Here is a 22,188-nt window from a genome sequence, read left to right as displayed (position 1 = left end):
GGTTGCCAAGTGTTTCAAAACCCACCATGTATGCTTAAATCCGAAATCTCAACGTTGCAGTTGGGAAAAAAACCTACTGTAATCTTTTGTTATTTTCATTTTCCGACATAGGCATATTAATCATAGTAACTGTGAATTATGAGTTTTGGAGCTCTAGTGACCAGAAAATGTGTCTGTAAAGCCATACACAGCAAAGGAACAAGTGTATGTAAAACATTTTAAAATTAAAAAGATAATAATATTGACGTTGGATTAAAAAAAAGGATTTTAATCATCTGCTTTCATATAACATAATACAGTTGTGTAAAATTCACACAAATAGCTTCGTTCTCAAGAGAATAAATGAACCTGTGGGATTTTGGGAGGTCTGCGGGGGATATTTCGCAGTATTCAACCTGGCAACCGCGAACCAATACAAAGTGCGGTGAAATAAACGCAAAGAAGGAAGTTGTTTACGATCATACTGTATATACTGTCTATGACTGTAACAGCTCTGAATGAAGGTGGACGTGTGTAGCTAGATGGACTGCTATTAAACACTTTATTTTAGACCAAAAGGAGTTCATCTTTCCGTTAACAGGAAGAAATGGGCGACGGTGACAAAGTTTGCTGTGTGCTTTGTCAACGGTCTGAAGAGACGGAGATAACCGGACCGTTATCGACTAATGATGAAGTCACGGCTCATCAGAACTGTTTGGTAAATATTAGCGAGTATCTCTTTTGATTTTTTGTATTGACTTCTAATGAGTAACGTTAGCTAGTGAGCTAAAATGAGCAAGCACCGGGTTGAAGACCCTTGAAGACACAGGCAGAAAGTGAACGATATCGTTGTTGAGCTAGCTAAAAGGTGGACATGGAGACAGGTAAGAGAACAGAAGCTGCAATAGAAACTTCATACACAGTGTGGAGCTCCTTCGTTCATACCGGGTTGATAAAGGATAAAGGATTTGGTAATGATGTCTAAGATGAAGGGCATATTTTGCATTCATAAGAATCTGAGTTTTTTAGCAAATAAGTTACAAGACAGAGGTCTGTCGTACTCACACAGGTGAGTAGAGATTTGAGTCAAGTCATCCACTTCAATACGATATGTAATGTGCCTTTTTGTAAGGATGTTGTGATTTGTGGTGATCTGCAGCCAATCAGAATTGAGTATTTACCCAGACCATGGTATAAAGGGTATAACACAAGTTCCTACTTTTACTCTACTACATTTCCAAGGGAAATATAATAATTTTACTCCACTACATTTGACAGCTGTAGTGACTTTACAGATTAAGATTGTACAAACAAAACCTATGATAAGTTTAAGAAATATGCATGTTATACACTAAACTAAACTATTAAACTGCTCAGATTAGATAATTTTACACTGAAATGGGCCATTAGCTGCATATTAAAGGTGCTGTAGGTAGGTAGGATTGTGAAGATCCAGGATTTAGCCCAAAAATTTGAACATCAACAACTTCTCAGTCCCTCCCTCTTTTCTGCTAAAGCCCAAAACGGTCTCCTAAGCCCCTCCCCCCATAAGGGATTATGAATGCATGTGCATGAGCAGTGATTGACACGCAGTTAGACACAAGTTTATTTTGGGACACAATCCCCCAAATAAACTTGTCAGTGCTCTGTGAGGGACAAGCAATTTAATGGTGACCAGAGATCCACAATTAAGGTAGTAGATTAATCGATGAGTCAGTTGTCAGAAAATTAATCATTAAACTATTCTGATAATTGAATAACATTTGTAAGGAATTGCTTAAGCAAAAATACCCAGGTCTAAGGTTTTTGCTTCTCAAATGTATATATATTTTCAGGTTGTCTACTATAATAGTAAACTGAATATGTTTGGGTTTTGGACTGCTGGTCGTCCCCCTGGGAACTTGTGATGTGCATTTTTATAGGCCAGACTGTGGTTTCTTGTTACATATCAGCTGACATATAATACTGGTATATCAAATATCAGCCAATACTGTAATTGGCACTGCTCTTTAATCGGTCAATATTACTACAGCTTGAGATTTCATGTCTTAATGATATTTCACAGCTTTGTTGACTTTTACTGTATCTATATATCCAATAAAGCCTTTGTTTACAACTGATGTTCATTCCTTCTCCTACAGTGAAACACACAGGTTTTTCTTGAATAACAGTGTTATTGTCCCAACTCCTCACTCATGTTGTTTCTATTTGTGTGTGTGTGTGTGTGTGTGTGTGTGTGTGTGTGTGTGTGTGTGTGTGTGTGTGTGTGTGTTTTTCCAGTTATTTTCCTCAGGTCTTTATTGCCGGAATTCCCCACAGTTTGACGATCTTTTTGGATTCTCTGTGGAGGATGTGCTGAGTGAGGTGAAACGAGGAAGCAAACTGGTAAATATTATTGATATTTATCATATTTTACATATGCATAGGCCTAATACAATAATTGTGTGCTGGAAGCTATTTTAGTTGTGTTACTCATTTGTTTGCATTAGATATGTAGCTTATGTAAGTTAAAGGGTGCCACTGCTGGGTGTGAAGTCCGACGCTGCAAGAAGTCCTACCACTACCCGTGTGCTGTTAAAGATCATGCGGAGATTGTTGAGGATGCAGACCGGGGGGAATATGGGTTAGTCCAACATAACTCTATACCTGTCTAGAAAATTGTCTTGTATTCTAAATCATCCTGTACTGCAGTATGGCGAAATTATATATTGATTGTAAAACTATGTGTTTTCATGCTACAGGCTGTACTGCCTCAATCACTGTCCACAAACACAAGGTAGGTGGGAATTTTCGCCCTTCTTCTTGTTAACAACTTTTTTCAGTTTAAGATATATTATTTGTTGAATTTTTCTTTATCATTTCTAGAAAACAATGGCTCCATAAACGGAAGTCCCTCTTCCTCCACAAAGTCCAGAACTTCCAAAAGTTCCAGTGAAGCCGGATCATCTAAGGTTAGATTGATGGAACTATCTACTACATAGATTTATGACAAATCTCTTGAAATGTCAAATCTTTCAAAATCAAAGGCTCAGTAATTCCCTAAAACAGTTGGGCTCTGTAGTTCTCAGCAAACTTTACTCAAGCAGGAGGACATAGTGCATATGTTGGGGTCTATTTTCAGGGGCGGATTAATACACGTTTTGTGCCCTAGTGAGTCTTTACGGCAGCAGAATCGTGTATATGGGACTCAAAATAAACCTCAGTGGCTGGCTGTGTTAATGATGTTATGATTTTAGTATTTCTCAATATAGAACCATTTTTCTTTACACTTCTGTATTAATTTCTAGAAATAAATGGTATCTAAAACAAAGACGGAAATGTTTTATCTGGCCACAAACTTTGTTCAGCAGGTAACAAACTAGCATTTTCAATTTCAGAAATATTGCCTTGCCTGTAAGAAGGTAGAAGGAAATATCAGCTTGGAAAGTTCATATTCTAGCGTTGTTATGTAAGTATGTTCACATTTTCCAAACATCTTTCTTTGTAAGCCTAAAGCTAAACATTTATACGTTTCAAATCTGCCCTTAACATCAAAATTTGATCATATAACAACCAGGCATGTGTGTTTTTAGGTTATATTGTGACAAACATGCTCCTGCATCTCATAGGAGGAACACCAGCGGTGAGTCCAGCTCATAGTGTGTTTTAAGTTGTTGTTTTCTTAGTATTACAGTAAATGAAATGTTTTTCTTCTTGACAGGTGGTTCTACAGCTGCCGGACAACCATCCGTGTACAGCAGTGACTCCAACTCATCCAGCAGTGCGGCGCGTTCATCTTCCAAGGTACACACATTATTCATAGTCACTTTAAATAAAGCTTTTTAATTCTATGTCATTTCAGAATGATTCAATAATTTTAATCATTCTGCTTTTGCTTTTGAAACAGAGACGATTGAATTCCACTAACAAGTAAGTGTGTGATAATTTGCACGCTGGATTTTGCTACGTTTTCAAACGTTTGTGTAAAGTTATAGCATGTCATGCGTTCAGCAATTATTATTTGTATTACAAATGTATTATATTGATCTTCTGGCACTTTATACCTTCTGCTCGCAATTTTAAAACAGTTCTTGCACACCATAAAGTTTTAGTGGCAGGTGCGTCAAAAACTCTTTTTATTTTTTTTATTTTAGATTTAGATTTTTGGGGCTTTTCTGCCTTTGCTGGACAGGACAGCTAGGTGAGAAAGGGGAGTGAGGGGGGGAAGACATGCAGGAGGCATAAACCTCTATGTAAATGTGCACCTGCTCTACCAACTGAGCCAACCCGGCCACAGGATGAAAAACTCTTGACTTAAAAAAGGAAACAAAGAATCCTGCACACTGTCTTGTACTCACTTTCAGTCCTCAGACCTTTATCAGGCAAAGTACATGTAGACAAACAGCACCAAACATATACATAGGCTACAGGCTCTCACTGTAAAAAATCCACTAATCGGAGGACGCCAACACTGCACACAAATTCAGGTCAACATTAGATAAGAATTGTTTTATTTATTTATTTATTTTACAAATGAGTCCCATATTATCCAGTGTAGCCTGTAGTCTTCAAAAGACACTAAAGGCAATCTAAAATGAACATAAGCATAATCAGAATCATATGAACAAGGAAAAAATACAAGGAAAAAATTTTATAAATAAGTGCTTTCAGAAAGTATTCAGACTCCTTCACTTTTTCACAAGTATTCAGAGCCTTTGCTGTAACACTTGAAATTTAGCTCAGGTGCGTCCCATTGTTTCTGGGACAGCTGCCAAGACTATTACCAGCAGGCTGTGAGGCGAGTGAGAGCCTATAGCCTTTATATGTAAGGTGCTGTTTGTCTATATGAACTTTGCCTGATGAAGGTCTGAGAAATGAAGTGAGTACAAGTGACGGACAGTGTGCAGACTTCCTGGTTGTCTTTCCAAGAAACCTCATACCTTGACCTTTTTTTTTAGTGGTGGACAATTTAAATCAAATTTGCAATATTTTTGATTTGCCAATCATTGACAATTTTTTTTCTTTTCAATTACCTCCCTCCTTTTGTTTCATGTAGTCCCATCCCTTTTTGCTTTCCATAAACTGTTCATAGAGTGTAAAAGTTACGATTGTTATAATGGCTGTCCTCTCTCCTCAGTCACAGACAGGAAGAGACCCCCTCTAAACGTAAATCTAAAGGCTGTAAAAGGATCGTATCGGATGATTCCAATTCAGGTTTGATATCGGGTGATGATTCAGAAACGATGTTGGGAGACCTCAAAGATGACGACCAGTCCGATGATTACAAATCAAGTGCAGCTTTATTCAAACAATGAACAAACTTTCATGACACTGGGACAACCATGAGTATACAGACACGTCTGCCCAAGGATGAACCACATGTACATCGTAGTGAATACCTTTTAAACACTTTTTGGGCTTACACAGCATGAGACATCTATTTCAGTTGGAACAGTTTACTCTTAAACTACACCTTTTATGGCACGTGCTCCTAATAGATTCTCACATTCCTGGCTCCAATTCCTCTGTGTGAAAGTTGTGCCCATTCTAAGCTAGGTTTTACTGTGAGACCATATCATCTTAAACTGACTGGTCTCTAGAAAGTTCTTAGAATAGATAAGATACATTCAAACGTCTGCATGCAAACATACCAAACCTATCAATCCTCCCTTTTTTATCATGGTTGAGATACAGTCTAACATGCAATATACTGTCTGCATGCACACATACCAAACATATCAAGGTTAACCCACTTAAAATACATGAGAGAATTTAACCTATTTAACAGTCTTGTTTGAAACAATTAACATACTGATTTATTCAATTTTCCATCTTCTACAGTTGATAATGTACTTGATTCAGAAATGGCAATATTTGCCCCTTTAGAGATGGATTTAGACGAAAGTGCCAACTCTGTTCCAGAGCCCCAGGTGAGTCTAATCTTTAATTATTCCTCAGTAACACCATCATTAGAGGCTGAGGATGTTCAATAAACTGAAATACATTTTTCTTCTCTCTTTCGTTTATTTTTCCCCTCTTCTCGACTGTGCCTCAGTTGATCAGGTGAGATCAAACCTCTTAATTTTTAGGATATTTATAATGTGCAGCATACATTGCGTGACCTTGCTGAAGCTGCTACTATAGTTTTTTGTGTGACTCATTTCTGTGGTAGGTTTTGAAGTTTGAGGTGGTGTAGTGTTGTATTGCATTATATTAAAATGATGTTGCTTTTTTACTGTACGTGAAAGAACATAAATATCACAAACGCCTCACTAGTAGTAATAAAACAATTAGTAAATTAATCAATTAGTGAAATTATTGTTTACGTGATTTATTCAAGCAAAAAGTAAAGTATTTGCTGTTTTCAGCTTTTTAGATGTTAGGATTTGGTGTTTTTTTTTAATTATATTGTCAATCGTATATCTTTGGGATTACATTAAATTCAATCTAATATAACACCACCACAAACTACAGCCTCTAGCATGACAAGTTTATCACCTCAACAGAGTCAACAACTATGCAAAACTGATGCAAACCAACTTCCTCCAACTAAACTACAATAAATATGACTTGATCATCGTCGGCCCGAAATCCCTCACAAAGAACACCCATAACTTCATATAACATAATCTTCAACCGCATTCTCACTTTTAGGGGTGCAAGATATATCGACTCAATATCATCATCGCAATATATCGAAAGTGTCCACTACGTGACAAACCCTATGGAGCGTACCACGTGTGTGCATGTTTCGACAGAGTAAGTGAAGAAATTAATAGAGACAACAAAACGGAACGAATCAGAAGTGAAAGAAAAGTTGTGTCCTGTTCTCTTTATATATTTTATACTGTCCAACCAGTAGAACATGTCCTGTTCTGTAGACATGGTCCTTATTTATTTATTCATGTTGTACCAGTCCAATATGACCGTCAGTTGAAATAAACCTTTTGTTTGTTATGAATCTATTTTCATGCGTTTTCCCGTAACTTTTGTAATTTTACATATGTTTAAAAATATCGACATTAATATTGATCTCGCAATATCACATTTTGTCAATATCGTGCAACCCTACTCACTTTTGAAAACCACATCAACCAAATAACCAGAACTGCCTTCTTTCACCGCAAAAACATTGCCCGTCTCCGCCCATCACTCACCTTCTCTGCCGCCGAAACTTTGATTCACACCTTCATCACTTCCAGAATTGACTACTGCAACAGCATCCTCTATGGTTCACCTGCAAAAGCCTTAAATAAAGTCCAGTACATCCCAAACTCTGCTGCCCCTCTCCTCACACACACCCGTTCCCGTGATCACATCACTGCCGTCCTTCGGAACTCCCGTCCTTGGTTTTATTGCATATCTGTTTTTAATGTGCTATATGTGCTGGGTTTACTGTAAAGTGTCTTTGAGTACCATGTAAAGCGCTATATAATTAAAATGTATTATTATTACTATTTAAAACTAAATAATAGTTTTCATTACAGGGATGTTTTATTGGATTGCATTCAGATGTTCAGTTTCTTTAGTTGTGTGGTCAGTCAGTGTAAAAATAACAGTAAAGCATAATAGTTTAATATCCTCCACTCACAGAAAAGACACTGAGAGTCCCATTGGGTCCACCTCAGGTAGGCTGCCACCGCAGATTCAATGTATATGTAATATGTGACTAAGACATAATAAACAAATGGTTTGCAAACTCCTGTCTCCCATAGGAAATCACCTAGAGGAAGAGAACAAATATGACAATAAAGAAGAAGATGAAACATTCATACATTCAGTGAGTCGTTACATATTGTCTTTCCTTCAAAGTGTGTCTCTCTGTTTTTTTACATAACAGCTATAAATTATTATTACTTTAATCTCTATTGACCATTTCTTCTAATTTCTCATTTAGTCCTGGAGTAGATTTGGTCTTCATAATGCTAATTTATGGTTTCTTAAAGCTAATTTGAGTTAATCTGCCTCTGTGGGATATTTAATCTTAGAATCTATATAATTTTTTTATGTAATTGATAAAGGGTATATCACCGTGACTTGCAGAACAGTATTAACTCATCTGTAATGTGTTTGCTTCACCTCAGGATGCTGAATCAGAGAGTCTGCTACTTCCTGTGTCTCGGCCATGTTTAGTGACAGCCTCAACTCAGACTGCATCAACCTTACTTCCTGCTGTTTTGTTGAAGACAGAGGCACAGAAGGAAGATGAAGGTAAAGTTTAATGTATTCACACATATTTCACATGCGGTTGGATAAGATTAACTTTTTCAGTGTGTTAGGAAATTGGAAAAGTACATTCAAAGTCAGGATAGATAGATAGATAGTAGGGCTGCCACGTCTTAGTCGATTAGTCGACTAATCGGTCGTTTTAGTCGACCCCATCCCTCTCCTGACCACTCCAAACCTCGCAGTGTTACCCGCTCACCTCCATGCACCAGCTCAGCCATTTTTCCAGCTCCACCTGGACCAATCTGTGTATCCCTCCTGTCCTCCCCTTCCCTTCCCTCCTACCCAGAGCCAAGCACCTACTCCACCAGCTTCTGGAAAAACTGCAACGTGGCAGGATGCACACAGGCTATCTTTACTGGTTTCATTAATGAGATGAACGATATCTCCAGCAGAATCCAGGCAGACCAGGCCACCCAGGAGGGTGAGGGAGGATACAAGTTACTGTGTACAGCATCTGTCTAGCCATTATTTATGTTTCAAACACTGGAATATAAAGCTCTTTCTGTTCTTTACACAGATTGTGATATTGCACTAACAGTGATGATGGCTTCTAGGAAACTGGCAGAGCTCGTGGCCAAGCAGAAAGATGGTATACTATGACACTTTTAATGACTTTTGTTATGGCATACTATACAATAACATTTTATGGCATACGATGACTTTTTTTAATGACATACTATAACGTTTTGTCATACTTTACTAAGACTTTTTATGACATTCTATACTATGGCATTTTTATGACTTATGATTTACTATACTAACACATTTTATAGCTTTTTTTTTTTTTTTTTTTTTTTTTTTTTTATGACATACTACAGTATACTATGCATTACTTTTTTTTACTTTTCATGACATTATATACTATGACTTTTTCAATGACATACTATACTATGACTTTTATGACATGAGTTTTTATGACATACTACAGTATACTAAGTATGACTTTTTATGACATAGTATTCTATGACTTTTTTGACATGGTGTACTATTAGTTTTTTTGTGATACATTTTTTACAGAGTTAGAAAGGAAACAAAAGGAACTGCAAAAGGCGGCAGCAGCTATGGAGGAGGCTGCCTCGGCACTGAGGAGATGAGTTCATCAGCAGCTCCCATAACAACATGGATGTCAGTGTTTACTGTTTTACTGTTACTGTTTTTCTTATTTGTCAGTGATTCCCACTGTTGGTTGTATTTCAAATGAATAACATTGGAATCATCATGACATAGTATAGTATGACATTTTATACAACCACTATTTGTATGTATAGTTAAGACAGTGAAAAAAGGCTGGATGTGGAAACCCAAAACTGTAACAGTATTTGGCATTGATAATTCAAAAAGCACTGAGAGTTAAAATGTTTAATTCTTACAACATGATCTAAGATTTCAGCCTGTGATCATGATGCTTTTAGAATTAAGTTGTAAATGGTGTTCCAATTAGAAAATATGTCACAGGAATGTCATATTACATGACATTACATTTTCACTCAACAAAAGGGTTTAATTTAAAAACCTGTACTGAACATGAACAATTGGAAAGAGTAGTCTTGAAAATGTTCCTCATCCAACACTAGCTGAGTTGAGCTTGGATGTTTTGTACCATTAGCTCTTTTTTCCAGGTAGATGGAAATGTTGAAATACCAAAACCGTATTGGATTTAAGTCTTGATTTAACAAGTTTACTATAAATAGTTCAAATTAGTAATCAAAGTACAGAAGAGCTGAAATGATGCAGCAGGTTACAGTTGAGTATTTGCAAAGAATTTTCTACAGCCTGATCGCACAGTGGAGTCCAAAGTCTGTTTCGTCCACGTCATTATCAAAGAGGAATTCATGTTTAGTCTTCTTTGTTAAGGATTACATTTTTTCCGTTAGATTAAAATTGATCTTTTACATGAAACAGGTTGGTGTATATTACTTTGCCTTGAACCTTTTTATAAAATGTTTGCTCAAGTCACATATATTTCAGTCAAATAACTCATGCCCCTAATACACCGTGAATCGGTCCAATATTTGAACTATTCTTACCAGTTATTGACTATATGTAGCCCTTTGTGCATTTTTGTTTTCATTTAACCAGGTTATTAAAATCTTTTTCAAGGAACACCTGGCCAATATAGCACACCATTACAAGGTTACAAACATAAAATACAGAATGTCACCAAACAGACAATGGACAACAGATACATAATACAAAATCCATTTTAGGAATAGCAATTACCCTCTTCAGTTAGTATTTTTTATTTATTTTTTTAAATCAGAGTGTTGAACTCACCCAGGGAGACCAAATCATTATGCTGTAATGTGTTGTGAAGGTTATTTCATGACCAGGGTGTAGACATTTCAAAATCATCACCAGTAATGCTTTAAAAACGTTTTAGCTGAAAATGATTTTCCAATTGTTCAACATCTTTAGGAAAGCATTTCTAGATTTTCTGAGTGCTAAAACAATTCTCACCATTAATACCAAACTGGAGATAGATTTTCACAGACCATATTATCTCAACCAAACAGCCGAGCTTAATACAGAATCCCATTTGCATCCAAGATACAAAAGCCAACTGTACGAGAGGTTACTTAAAGTACACTGGAAAGGTGAAACTGCAAGCACAACACTGAAGCATCCACAGAAAGATTTAAAAATATTTTTTAGTGCTTTTCCTTTATTGTGCTTTCTCAAATATTACTATGATACATGAAGATCCCCAGCTTTTTCCAATTAGGTTTATTGCAAAATATTTTGCAATATATTTTTGAATACTTAACATACACAAGTCTTAATTTGCTCGCAAAGGTCAAAATTGTACTGGCAATTCACAACTATAATATAAATCAATATCATCAATCAATCAATCACATAATTGATTTTGAAGTAGATATGTCCTGCATAGAAATGAGCAATATATTCTTCAAAATACTCCCAGCAGTATTGCAGAAAGATGTCACATCAACTTAATAAATGATAATATTGTAAAATATTGTTATCAACATACAATAGATGTCATGGATGAAAAGGTATTTTTTTTTAGAAAAGTCCAGGCCCATACAACGTAAGCTTCTGCAAGGCTACAGGCCTTACTGTAAACAGATTTTTAATGGCTCTATACATTTTTTGTCAGCTGGCAAACAGGCGAGTTTAACTGCCAGTTAACAACAACTGGATTGTTTTATGTGATAAAAAATAGACAAATTAAATAAGCTTTTATGGAGTTGTAGCTGCACAAAATAACACTTTCCAACCTATGGAATCCACAAATGTAGCGGCATCCTTTTCACATCTGTAACAGTTTAAGACTGAATCTCACTTGTAACCTGAGTTCCCCTCTTTGGGTCTTCTTATAGCCTAGACAGAAGATCACACCTCAGCCACTAGGACTGATAATCGCTGACTGGAGTTTGACCTAAACAGACTAAATAAAAAGGGTTGAATCTGCATTCTTGATATGTCAATGTCCAGTCTTCAAAACATTTGTTCTATTCTGGAATCTAAAAGTGCAAAAAGCCTTATACCTCAACCTGTAAACCATGATTCCAGATGGTACATCCAAACTATAAATGTAGTCTTCTAGTAAAGAGGGAAAAAAAAAAAAAAAAAAAGAATCATATTTCCAACAAGTGCAAGCACTTAAGAAGTAACTTGGTCAATTAAACAGAATAATAGAAACAAAAGTGATATCAGGGGACTGGCAAGAATATTTCAAGTTATAGAAACTACATCAAGCGATAGGATGCCTCTCAATGCATTTTAAGTCCTGCTTTACACGATGTGTGTAAAGGAATAGGCAGTCAGGCACTGTGGCACACAACTACTCTAACTGGACTGTGTGATGTCAGCTCAGCCTTTTAATATCGGCATGAACAGCTCACGTAATGGACACACTGGTCTGGAATGAGATGAATAACAGATTTGACAGTGATGGTGATAATCTAAAGATATAAAGTTTGTTTACCACCTGTCAGTAAAGTCTCCTGGAGCCGACTGGGAGAGACCAAGTCCTTTGAGGAGTCGCTCCCGGAGTCGCCACAGCAGCCTCTGCATCTGTGTCTATAATGATCTCGGGTTGAGGTCAGTTTTTGAAGGCTCCGCAGCGACTGGCTCGACATATGAAATCTTTGAGCAGGTTGCCGTCAATCTGCCAGAAAGCGGCGGTCTGGGTCACCTCAGTCAGGTGATTCACACAGAACTTAAAGCAGAACTCTTCCAGGTCCTGAAAGACAAAAGGTAAGAGCAAAATTGAGCAAATTCTTCTTCATGTTGGTCCCATGTTCTTCAAGAAATTACCGAGATACTTGGACGAAGTCGTGGGGCCCCATTTTCTGACCAGCGCAAGCAGCTCCAATCGTTTGGTATTTTCCTGACCTTTAAAATTCTCAAAAATCTATTCCAAAGTTTAAAGGAAGATTATATGAGGCTTCAGTAGTCTGAGTGAGACAAATTAGGGGGATATCTTTCAAAGTTAGTCTTTCAGATACAAAATGCCCGCTTTTGTTGAGCGGCAGTGGAGGGATAGCAACATGGCAATGGGATTTGGTACTTAATAAGACTAACTTTAAAAGATACCCAGTTGATATAGCTTACTCCACTTCTGACCTCAGTGAATATGGTTACACAATTCCAATTGATCTCTCCTTATTGATAGAGATACAAACAATGATAGATGGTAGAGTCACTGACCTCTGCATCATAGCGCACGGCCGCTGACAGCAGAGAGAAGGCGTTTTCAACGGTGATTCCTCTCTTTATAATATGTTGACACAGGCGTTTCAGGTGGTTCTCACAATATGACGTGGCCAGGTCCAGCAGCCCTGACAGAGCAGAGACACCGATAACAACACTATTACAGCACTTACAACCAACACGCAAATAAATGTCGGTAAAGATCAGGCTGTGACGTGTGTGTGGTTCTGACCAATAGCATCCTCAGGAAGCAACTCCACATTGTCTGTGTAAAGGAACTCTAGGAAGGAGCGGTACACTGGGTAGGAGAACTGGTCTATTTCAATCACCTCCTTCATGTCTTCGTTCCAGTGCGACTGGAACATGGATCTGAAGTGTTCACACCTGCACGGCCGTTTGTTTCAGGATAGATACGGGTGTTTTTGAATTATTTATGAACAAATGAGTATATAACTTAAACTGACAGCTGCGCGATGAAATCCCTGACCTGATTTTGAGAACCGCTTTGTGGACATAGATATATTTGCCGTCAACGCAGAACTTGAGGTCAGCTGTCTCTGGGTTGTCAAACTCTTTCTTCAGTGACTGAGCCACAGTCAAGAAGTCATCATGCTCTGCAGGGAGAAAACACCCACGCACACACATCAAGCTCGGGCATTAGGAAGATATAAAAACAAAATAATAAGTAAATCTCTTAGCAGTGATTTGAATTACTTTCATTTTAACAACAGAAACAGGTTTTCTTATGTCTTTTGTTGAGCGTTTATTTCACGTTGATCTATGTTGGTCTGTATCCTGCAAAGAACCATGTAACTTAGCACTAATCATACGGTACATTGCCATTTAATGATTCCAATTATTTAATAGGAGTTATTTAATTATTTCAAAATTAAATGCTAGGATAGTCTTTTAGGCAATGCAAATTGGCATGTAAGAACTTGCAAAAAATACGCACAGATGTAAATCAAATATTTTACATGGTTAAAATGAAGTAGTCCTTTCAAAAACATTCCTCTGGAAAGGAACAACAACTGGCTTTGGAAAATCTTAATCAGTAACAGAAATCTAATTTGTTAAAGGAATTAAAACGTAAAACCACTGGTGCAGTCATCTCATTACTACATCACTGGGCACACAAGTCCCTTGTCTTACCCATGGAAAGAAGCCTCCACATAACTGAGGGGGTGGCGAAGCATGCAAAGACATCGTCGGTACAGGTGAAGTGCGTGAGGTGAGGCAGTACTATGGACTGGCCCCTGCACTGGCCCCACATGTACACCTGACCACTCTGAGTCTTGGCAGCCGACGTATGTGTGGAGTGACAGGCAGCGATCTCCACAATCCTGAGAGAGAGAAGAGGGCAGAGGAGAGAATTAGCAGCGTATAAGACTGTGAGGAGACGGTTTGTTAAACAGTATTTGTGGTGATGGGTTAGCTCGCCTCTCTTTCTCAGTCATGATCTGAACTGGGCTCAGCTGGTTGCTCTTGTTGCCGGTGCCCAGTTGTCCATATGTGTTGGCACCCCAAGCGAACAGCAACCCCTCGTCTGTTAGTGCCAGAGAGTGGGCATAGCCTGAGACAATCTGAAGAGGAAAAACAAAAAATGTACATGTAAGATTGACTCCCATTTGGAGCTAACCTCAAGCGGCCACTCAATAAGCTGCAGTTTTTGGCACTTGCGCATTGACTTCATTTTTCATTAAAAGGGTTAAGATTTATTTTGATTAGGACAATGCGCATTAAATCAACATTTCTGTAAATGCACCAGTGTTAGCCATTCGGCTAATTTTCAACTGTAGTCCTAGTTACCTAGCATGCATGTCTTTGTCGCTGGTAAGATCTAGAATTTGGTAACACTTTACTTGAAGTTATCTACATAAGAGTGACATGACTCGGTGACACATGAACCCTAACCATAACTTGTCATGACAAAAACCAAATGACACTTACTAAAAGAAGCGTTATGTCATAAACGTTTGAGTTGTTTATAATGTTTATGACAGTGTCATGTCACGCTTATGTAGATACCTTCAAGTAAAGTGTAACCCAGAATTTTAACATGCCAAATCTAACACATTTTCACAGGCAAAGTCCACTTTACATTGGAAAATAAATAATAAATAATTGTCAAACGTGAGGACTTGCTCGGTTTCATATTTTAATTTTTTTTTTTTAATTAAATTGAATATGTTGATTGTGGATTCTTGGTTAGACAAGAGGAGGCATCACTTTTGTCTCTCGTACTTTAATTAGTTACTAATACGATGGAGGAGGTGGAATGAAAAAAGAATGCTGGGATGCTAAAGATGCATTTTTCCAAACTTTAAATATGAATGTCTAAATAAGCCACAGTCAAAGTTAAAGAACTTTTATTAACCAAGTGGTTAACCACAGAAACGCAGATACAGGCTTCAGTGTAACTAATGATAATGTTATATCTAAATAGGACACGTTTAACTTGAATTTTTTTGTATCTTATAATGCCTCTCCCAGGTGCTTTCACGTTGTATGTTTCTCATTAGTTTTATTCGAGGATCTCCCGCAGTAAACTATTCTTGTGCTTCTTCCTATGAAGTATTTTAGTGGCAAACCATTTGATACTCAAAAATATGAAAGATTCTGAATAAAATGACATTAGTTGTTGCATACATAAAGATTTCTTCTTGTACCCACTCACAGAACTATACAATTGATAAAACTGCAATGGTATTGTTCACATGTTTGCATTTAAATAAGGTGGAAGGGCTGAGTCAAAATGTAGTGATGAAATGGTGTAGCTTAAAAATGTGTATATAAATTGGATTGCATATTTATATGACTTTATAATGATATCAGATCTCACTGGGTGAGATGCACAAATATAAGTTTTGTTTTGAGTTGTAATCCCACACCTGTTGAACACATAAACCCTGCAGAGCTACAAGGCGACAGGGAGTGAGTTGGTTCCCATTATTTCCAAGTCCCAGTTGTCCATTCCCGTTGTAGCCCCAACCGTACACCTGCAGAGACACAAAGAGAACAGGAGTGCTGTGGTGGACGGAGATGGATAACACCGTTTATAGCTCCAGTATAAATTAAAAACAGTCACCTCTCCATTGTCCACTACTGCCAGAGACGAGGTCTGCCCACAGACGATACCGACAGCCACTTTGTTCTGCAGGCAGCTCGACACCCTGCGGGGCGTGGGCTGGTTCGCTGTGGAGCCTGAACCCACCTGACCACAGTTGTTGTAGCCCCATGCATACACCTGGCAGACATGAGGATAAAGGTGAGGAGAAGAGTTAAATAATGCCCTCTCTTCTATTAATTTAAAGAGTAGATGTTATTATTATTATTATTATTATTATTATTATGTAACAAAAAATATTATCTATCCTGCATATACCATAAGGTCTAAATACCAGTTTTTATGTCCCTTAGAGCAGTGTTTCTCAAATTTCTTTCAATATTGTACCCCCTTTGAATTGCTTTTTTAAGCCAAGTAACCCCTGACCAGCGCAAAAACATTTTTGGTAGAAAAAAATAAATAAAAAAGTCTATATATAGAGGTACAATACAGCACCAGCAGTGATAGATTCACTAAACGACAACCTTTTTATTAAACAAAGATAAGAATCCATCACTTCATTCATTATTGTAGTATTATCATTTTAGGAATTATACATGACATATTTTTAAATTAGCATTTTTGCAAAAAACAATTCACATACCCCCTGCAGAACTCCAAAGTACGCCTTTTTGAGAAACAGTGCCTTAGAGGGAGCTAAACTGCTACAAACATGCATTCATGTGTACAGCAGCCAGGCTTCTTAATACTAAGAGGTAACTGAGTTGTTGGCTGCAGCGTTTAACACGTTGCATATTATTTGATTATTCTGTTCAAACACAGAAGTGTAAAAACAAAACAATGCCATATTAATGGGGATTTATGGACTATTTATTGACCAGCACCAGTTGCCAGGCAACCAGTGGAGAAGAACTAGTCTGGTTATTTAAGTCAGCCGGCTGCTGGGGGTAGCTTCTTATTTACATAACAGACATGAGAGTGGTATCAATCTTCCCATCAAAATCTCTGGAAGAAAGCAAATAAGTGTATTTCCCAGAATGTCAAACTATTACTTCAACAACTAACTCTATCTCAATTGAACTATTAAGATCCTTTTTGTGAATTTCAACCACACTGAATAAACACAGTTGTATCTGGGAACCAGCAAGAGCGCACTACAGTGAAAAGCAGACTGTCTGAAGTAGTTTGAAGCACAATAGTTTCCTTAAAGCTGAGGTTAGTTGTTGAAGTTTTCAGCTCAGAGGGATCAACTATGCTGTGCTTGGACTTGATGGTCTGTCTGGCTAAGCACTGCCTTTGGCCAAAGCTGAATCACATGTGTCATTAGAAAGGTTTTAAACAGTTTGCCGTTCTGCTGCATGTACACACTCACTTCTCCTGAGTCGGTCAGAGCCATTGAGTGGTGAGAGCCACAGGCCACCTCTGTCACTTTCTTATTGAGCAGGTTGGCAGACACGAGGACTGGAACTACTCCTTGGTTGGTTGTTCCATTTCCCAGTTGGCTGTAACCATTATGACCCCAGGCGAATAGCTCCCCATCTGAAACACAAAAAGAGGGGTCATTCTTCAGCACGTTTTAATCCAACTGTGAAGAGGAGGATTAAAAAAGGTTTTGTGCAGCTACCCTCTGTGGCCAGCAGGATGTGGGGTCCACAGCCATAGCTCAGGCTGACCACCTTCCTCCCACTCAGGAAGTCCAGCTTCTTGGGTACAATGGTGCTCTGGCTGTCCCCTGTTCCCAGGCAGTTACTGCAGTTCAACCCAAACACATACACCTGAGAGTGTAGAGAGGAGGGACAACAGAGGGAACATGTAATGTGGATCAGCGATAAGCAGGGCTAAGCAGAGACAGCCTCCATTAGCCGAGTGAGTAACAGGTCACATTCCAGACACACAAACATCAACACCAGCGGGCAGCGCTGATAAGAGCACACACACAATTCAGTACAGAACAACAGCACTGATACAGAGAGGTGACAAGCAAGGACAGGAGCACTGGCCTACAGTTTAACATACGTCTTTAAAGAACCATACCAAAGGTTTTGCGCTTTTCAAAAGCTGAAAGACACTAAAACTCACCGTAGAGCTGAGGGGAACTATAGCGGTGGATGATAAATCTCTGTCACTACGAGCCACACCCTTGACATTACAAGTAGTTATTTGACCAATTCGGAATATATAAAAAAAAAATGATTAGTGCAGTGTTACACACATCGCCACTTCACCATGCTACAATACAGTAACTCTGACAGAGAAGAAATAAAGCAGCATAAATGTTAGGGGTGTGAATCTTAACTGGGGTCATGATTCGATTGCGATTATCCTGTCGACGATTCGATATCACAATGCATCACCTCCTTAATATTATTATATATTGCTACACATGGTTTTCATCAACAAACTCAAGCAGTCAGATACATATAAACTCCCCTTTTTATTGTATCTGCTCTTAAAAAAAAAAAAAAAAAAAAAAAAAGACACTTCCTGAATGTAGCAGAATCTGAACACAGCAGACCACAGACAAAGGCACAGAAAAAAAAAGCATTAGGCAATAATCGACGATAGTCTGTCCCTGCATCAATGCAGAATCGTCCAGGTCCGCATTGCAATGCATTGATGCAATGATTAATTTCAACACCCCTAATAAATGTGCTATGTGGTTGGTTACCAACTGTAAGCGTGTTTTACAGCTCAAAATTTGAGCAGGCATGAATTAAAACCACGCTTTCAAAGTAGGAAACCAATCTAAGAACCCACAATGGGCTGAAGAAAATTACAGTAAAACAGTGATGTAAAACATGTAAAGCCAGGGTCCCTTTAAGTATTAGTTAAGCACCAGTGGCGATGACCAGTGACAAGTGATGCATGATTAACTCCACACCTCTGTTTTCCCTCGGTCCGCTCACCTCATCATCATTGGTGATGTAGATGGCCTCATTAGCAGACGTTCCAAACACACATGCTTTTCGTATGGTGGAGAGCTCCTGGGGCCCTAACAGGCTGAAAATGGGCCATTTGGTTACATCCACCATGATGCACACGCTTTGAGTCTGTGGCGTGGGCGGCGGGGTGGAGGGATGAACCTCGGTCCAAAGCCAGGGCAGGGGACAGGGGCAGGGGGAGGCAGAGCTGCCAGTGCTGCCGTCGCTGTTGTGAAAATATACACAGTCAGGGATCATCAAAGACATTTTTCTACCTATATAAACATTATTTCAGCCACTTAAACGCCCTAATATGAGATGGGGTGAGAAGAAAAAGGGGAAAAGAAAAAGAAGCACTTTACAGCGTCTTTAAAACTGTTAAATACTTTGGGACAAACAGGCCACACACACACACACACACACACACACACACACACACACACACACACACACACACACACACACACACACACACACACACACACACACACACACACACACACACACACACACACACACACACACACACACACACACGCGATAACGTTATTGAATATTGCAATGTTATTGAATATTGCGATAACGCTATTTCTTGTGATAAATAAACAGATATTAAAGTCTGCTCAGTTCTGCATTTCTGCTGCTTTTAGTATTCTCCCAAAATACAACAAATTGCTTGTTGAATATTAAAACAAATGAAAGGAAATCATTTCCAACATTCTTGTATTGAACATTGAATTGAATATAAAAGGCACCATTAAAAAAAAAGAAAAAAAGAATGACAGCTACATTTTAAAGTGCAGTTTTCTACTGATATTTTCTTTCAATTTACAAACAAATCTGAGTGCCTTTTGCGATATGTTGCAGCCTTTCACAATGTGTTTATTGCGCCAGTTGATATCGCACTGACGATAAAAAAAAAAAACGATATATTGTGCAGCCCTGGTATGCATGTATAAAGCTCGTCAGAGTAAAATTTTAGTCTTAACTGTGTCAAAATTCTACGAGTGGTATCAATTTGAATTAACAATGTGTGCCCTGCATCAACATTACCAAGACTTGGTCCCAGCTCCCAAATTATTTAAGAGAGCTCTAGAGCTTTCCTGAGCCGGTTAGGACAGAGGCAGGAGGAAACAGGAAAAAACATGTTTGGAAAATAAAAATCATAGTACAGTGATTAAGATTGGTTCATAAGACTATGTCTAATAGGGGTATGCTATATTCAACTTTGGTTTTTGTTAAGGAAAAGAAAAATCACAATACTTAATACCATTGAATTGCAATACTTCTAGAATCGCAATAAATGAAAAATCGCAATACAAATCCAATTGGCACCCATGTATCGTGAAAGAATCAAATCAGGACAAAAGCATATCGTCCTAGGCCTAATGTCGGAGCAGTGAGATAGGCAGGACTCTCATCCTATTTGGACATCCAAGAAGAAGAAAAACCTTAAAATAGATTATATCAAAATTTTATTTTTGTAATACCACACAACTACTAGTTTGTTGATTTGAATCAGCCTCGTCTTAAGCTGGACAGCAGAGACAGGCTGTGACGATGAGACAAATGCTGGAGTTTGCTCCAAAGATGGTGCAGATCCATTGACAGCACCACACACAGCTTTAATATAATATTGTCATCCTTACCAGTAGTGGAAAATACCAGTATTTCCACTTCATGCTACTTTATACTTTTACTTCCATACATTAGAATCAAATAACAATAGGATAGTTATTTAGGTCTTTCTTGTCCAGCTATGATGTTAAAATGCTGCTAAACCACTGTCAACAGCATTTTGTTCTCCATATACAAAAGCCATTTTTTATTTTTATGCAAACCCTTTATACAAAATAACATCCATTTGTAAAGAGGACTTTCCACAAACTAAAAGCATGACATACCATTCAGAAATATAGAGTAGTTCTTAGGTCTTAACTCCCTTGGATGTCACTAGAAACGGAATTTGAATCCAACGGAGTTCCTAGTGACAAACATTTCTGCCCATAGTCATTGTCTTGATGCTGAGAGAGACAGTCGTCTTTGTAGACATGACTATAACTTCACTGTCCGATGGAAACAACGTAGCATCTGCTTTAGGGTGGATTTTATATCATGCTGTATTGCCTGTCTCCCTGAAACGGTTATGGGTGAAAACTGATTATGAAGTCAGAAGGTTTAAGAATTTCTGAGGAAATGACTTAACGTTTGTTGAAACTGTGGGTGTTTAATAACATCGTTGCCTGTGTTATTTTAAGTTAAAACCCCCAGCAAACATTGGCCACTTCACTGAGCTAGCCGGCTAATGTTGGCCTTTGTTACAAACGCGTTATTCAGCAAACTGTCGAGCTGACACATCAAAGTGAACGGAGTCGGTACTAGACTGATCCGTTTGGAAAGTCACAAGAGCTAACTGGCGACCGTTGATTAGCCTGGAAGAAAAATAGCTTTTCAACAACTTCCAAAGCAACAGAAGAATTATGTTACCCTCAAACTCACCTGTTAATATAGCTCTGTTTCTGGTGTCGTTAACGGTTCCGGGCTGACGGTTTCCCCGGGCCACACGGGTCGGTGGCGGGATGTCCGTCCGTATGCTCACTTTCTGCTGAAGCGGCCACACTCAGCTGCACTGACGCTTATTTGCGGAAGTGAGGAGATAAAAAAATGGTGTCACGTGATTAGAAGACAAGAATAATCGATTGCAGAAGGAGTTCAGACTAGATGGATTACTCTGAATCCATTCTACAAGACTGTTAATGTTTTGCACATAAAATCCCTGATAAAATCAGTTTAGCGCACAGTCAGTGAAAACAGTGGTTCAACACAAAAAAAGGGCTCCATTTTTTTTATGTCTGGAGGGAATCAAATAAAAAAAAAAAATGCTTTTTGCCAAAAGCCCCAGAAACCAACTTAGCATAAACCCCTTCCTGACTACATAATTCTGCCAATAACCATCCATTTATCAAAGCATGAACACACACACACGTTTGTAATGACAACTCCCTATCTGCAGAGGAAGATAGTGTATGACAGAAAGCTCCAGCTAAGTAGACCTTGTAGTGTAATTGCTGTTTTTCCAAGGTCAAAAAAATGTAACACACATTTATTTTTTGCAGCATGTAAGCATAAAATACACATAACCGAAAAGATAGCCTTTTTACACAGACTTACAAAATAGGACCTAACGATTAGGTAAAAATTAAAAAGCTGCCTTAATGCTTGATCACTTCAGGTTACATCTTGCTTTTGTATTTCATATACCTCGCCAACCGTAAACCTGGGGCCTGCTAAATCTGGATCACTCTGTGTTAATGTTCCATTTGGAAGCCAGTTATC

At 38.2% G+C, this 22,188-nt stretch overlaps 2 protein-coding genes across 3 annotated transcripts; one reads left to right on the top strand and one right to left on the bottom strand.

The window, feature by feature from the left end:
- Positions 1-401: 401 nt before the first annotated feature.
- phf11 (PHD finger protein 11) lies at positions 402-10,086 on the top strand. Of its 2 annotated transcripts, XM_028591802.1 has the most exons (18): positions 402-697; positions 2,260-2,364; positions 2,469-2,602; positions 2,721-2,755; positions 2,845-2,930; positions 3,357-3,427; positions 3,552-3,601; positions 3,680-3,762; positions 3,866-3,888; positions 5,096-5,172; positions 5,800-5,888; positions 6,014-6,021; positions 7,552-7,586; positions 7,674-7,738; positions 8,043-8,169; positions 8,474-8,608; positions 8,705-8,776; positions 9,205-10,086. In XM_028591802.1, the coding sequence occupies exons 1-18, from the start codon at positions 587-589 to the stop codon at positions 9,279-9,281; spliced, it is 1,383 nt and encodes a 460-aa protein (XP_028447603.1). In that variant the 5' UTR covers positions 402-586; the 3' UTR covers positions 9,282-10,086. The 2 variants fall into 2 exon arrangements, with proteins under 2 accessions (XP_028447603.1, XP_028447604.1); XM_028591803.1 differs by lacking the exon at positions 8,474-8,608.
- A 743-nt stretch (positions 10,087-10,829) lies between these two features.
- Positions 10,830-21,493, bottom strand: LOC114564451 (RCC1 and BTB domain-containing protein 1). The gene is made up of 12 exons (XM_028591801.1): positions 21,352-21,493; positions 18,838-19,078; positions 17,556-17,706; positions 17,304-17,470; positions 15,953-16,111; positions 15,756-15,863; positions 14,305-14,447; positions 14,017-14,207; positions 13,352-13,478; positions 13,097-13,248; positions 12,862-12,992; positions 10,830-12,394 (listed from the first exon to the last, which is right to left on the bottom strand). The coding sequence occupies exons 2-12, from the start codon at positions 18,961-18,963 to the stop codon at positions 12,254-12,256; spliced, it is 1,596 nt and encodes a 531-aa protein (XP_028447602.1). The 5' UTR covers positions 18,964-19,078; positions 21,352-21,493; the 3' UTR covers positions 10,830-12,253.
- Positions 21,494-22,188: the final 695 nt, after the last annotated feature.

The sequence above is a fragment of the Perca flavescens genome, chromosome 11, assembly GCF_004354835.1.
Source record: "Perca flavescens isolate YP-PL-M2 chromosome 11, PFLA_1.0, whole genome shotgun sequence".
NCBI classification, from domain to species: domain Eukaryota; kingdom Metazoa; phylum Chordata; class Actinopteri; order Perciformes; family Percidae; genus Perca; species Perca flavescens.
Note: the sequence above shows the minus strand (reverse complement) of the source record. Positions and strands in the feature narration are given on the sequence as shown.

What these genes read in the sequence shown, in the direction of transcription:
- phf11 (XM_028591802.1), top strand. Translation starts at nt 587, where the DNA reads ATGGGCGACGGTGACAAAGTTTGCTGTGTGCTTTGTCAACGGTCTGAA. An exon ending in GCAGACCGGGGGGAATATGG is followed by an intron (nt 2,603 to 2,720) that starts GTTAGTCCAACA and finishes TTCATGCTACAG; the next exon opens with GCTGTACTGCCTCAATCACT. An exon ending in TCATAGGAGGAACACCAGCG is followed by an intron (nt 3,602 to 3,679) that starts GTGAGTCCAGCT and finishes TCTTCTTGACAG; the next exon opens with GTGGTTCTACAGCTGCCGGA.
- LOC114564451 (XM_028591801.1), bottom strand. Translation starts at nt 18,963, where the DNA reads ATGGTGGATGTAACCAAATGGCCCATTTTCAGCCTGTTAGGGCCCCAG. An exon ending in ACATCACCAATGATGATGAG is followed by an intron (nt 17,707 to 18,837) that starts GTGAGCGGACCG and finishes CTACACTCTCAG; the next exon opens with GTGTATGTGTTTGGGTTGAA. An exon ending in GCTTCCTGAGGATGCTATTG is followed by an intron (nt 12,993 to 13,096) that starts GTCAGAACCACA and finishes CTGCTCTGTCAG; the next exon opens with GGCTGCTGGACCTGGCCACG.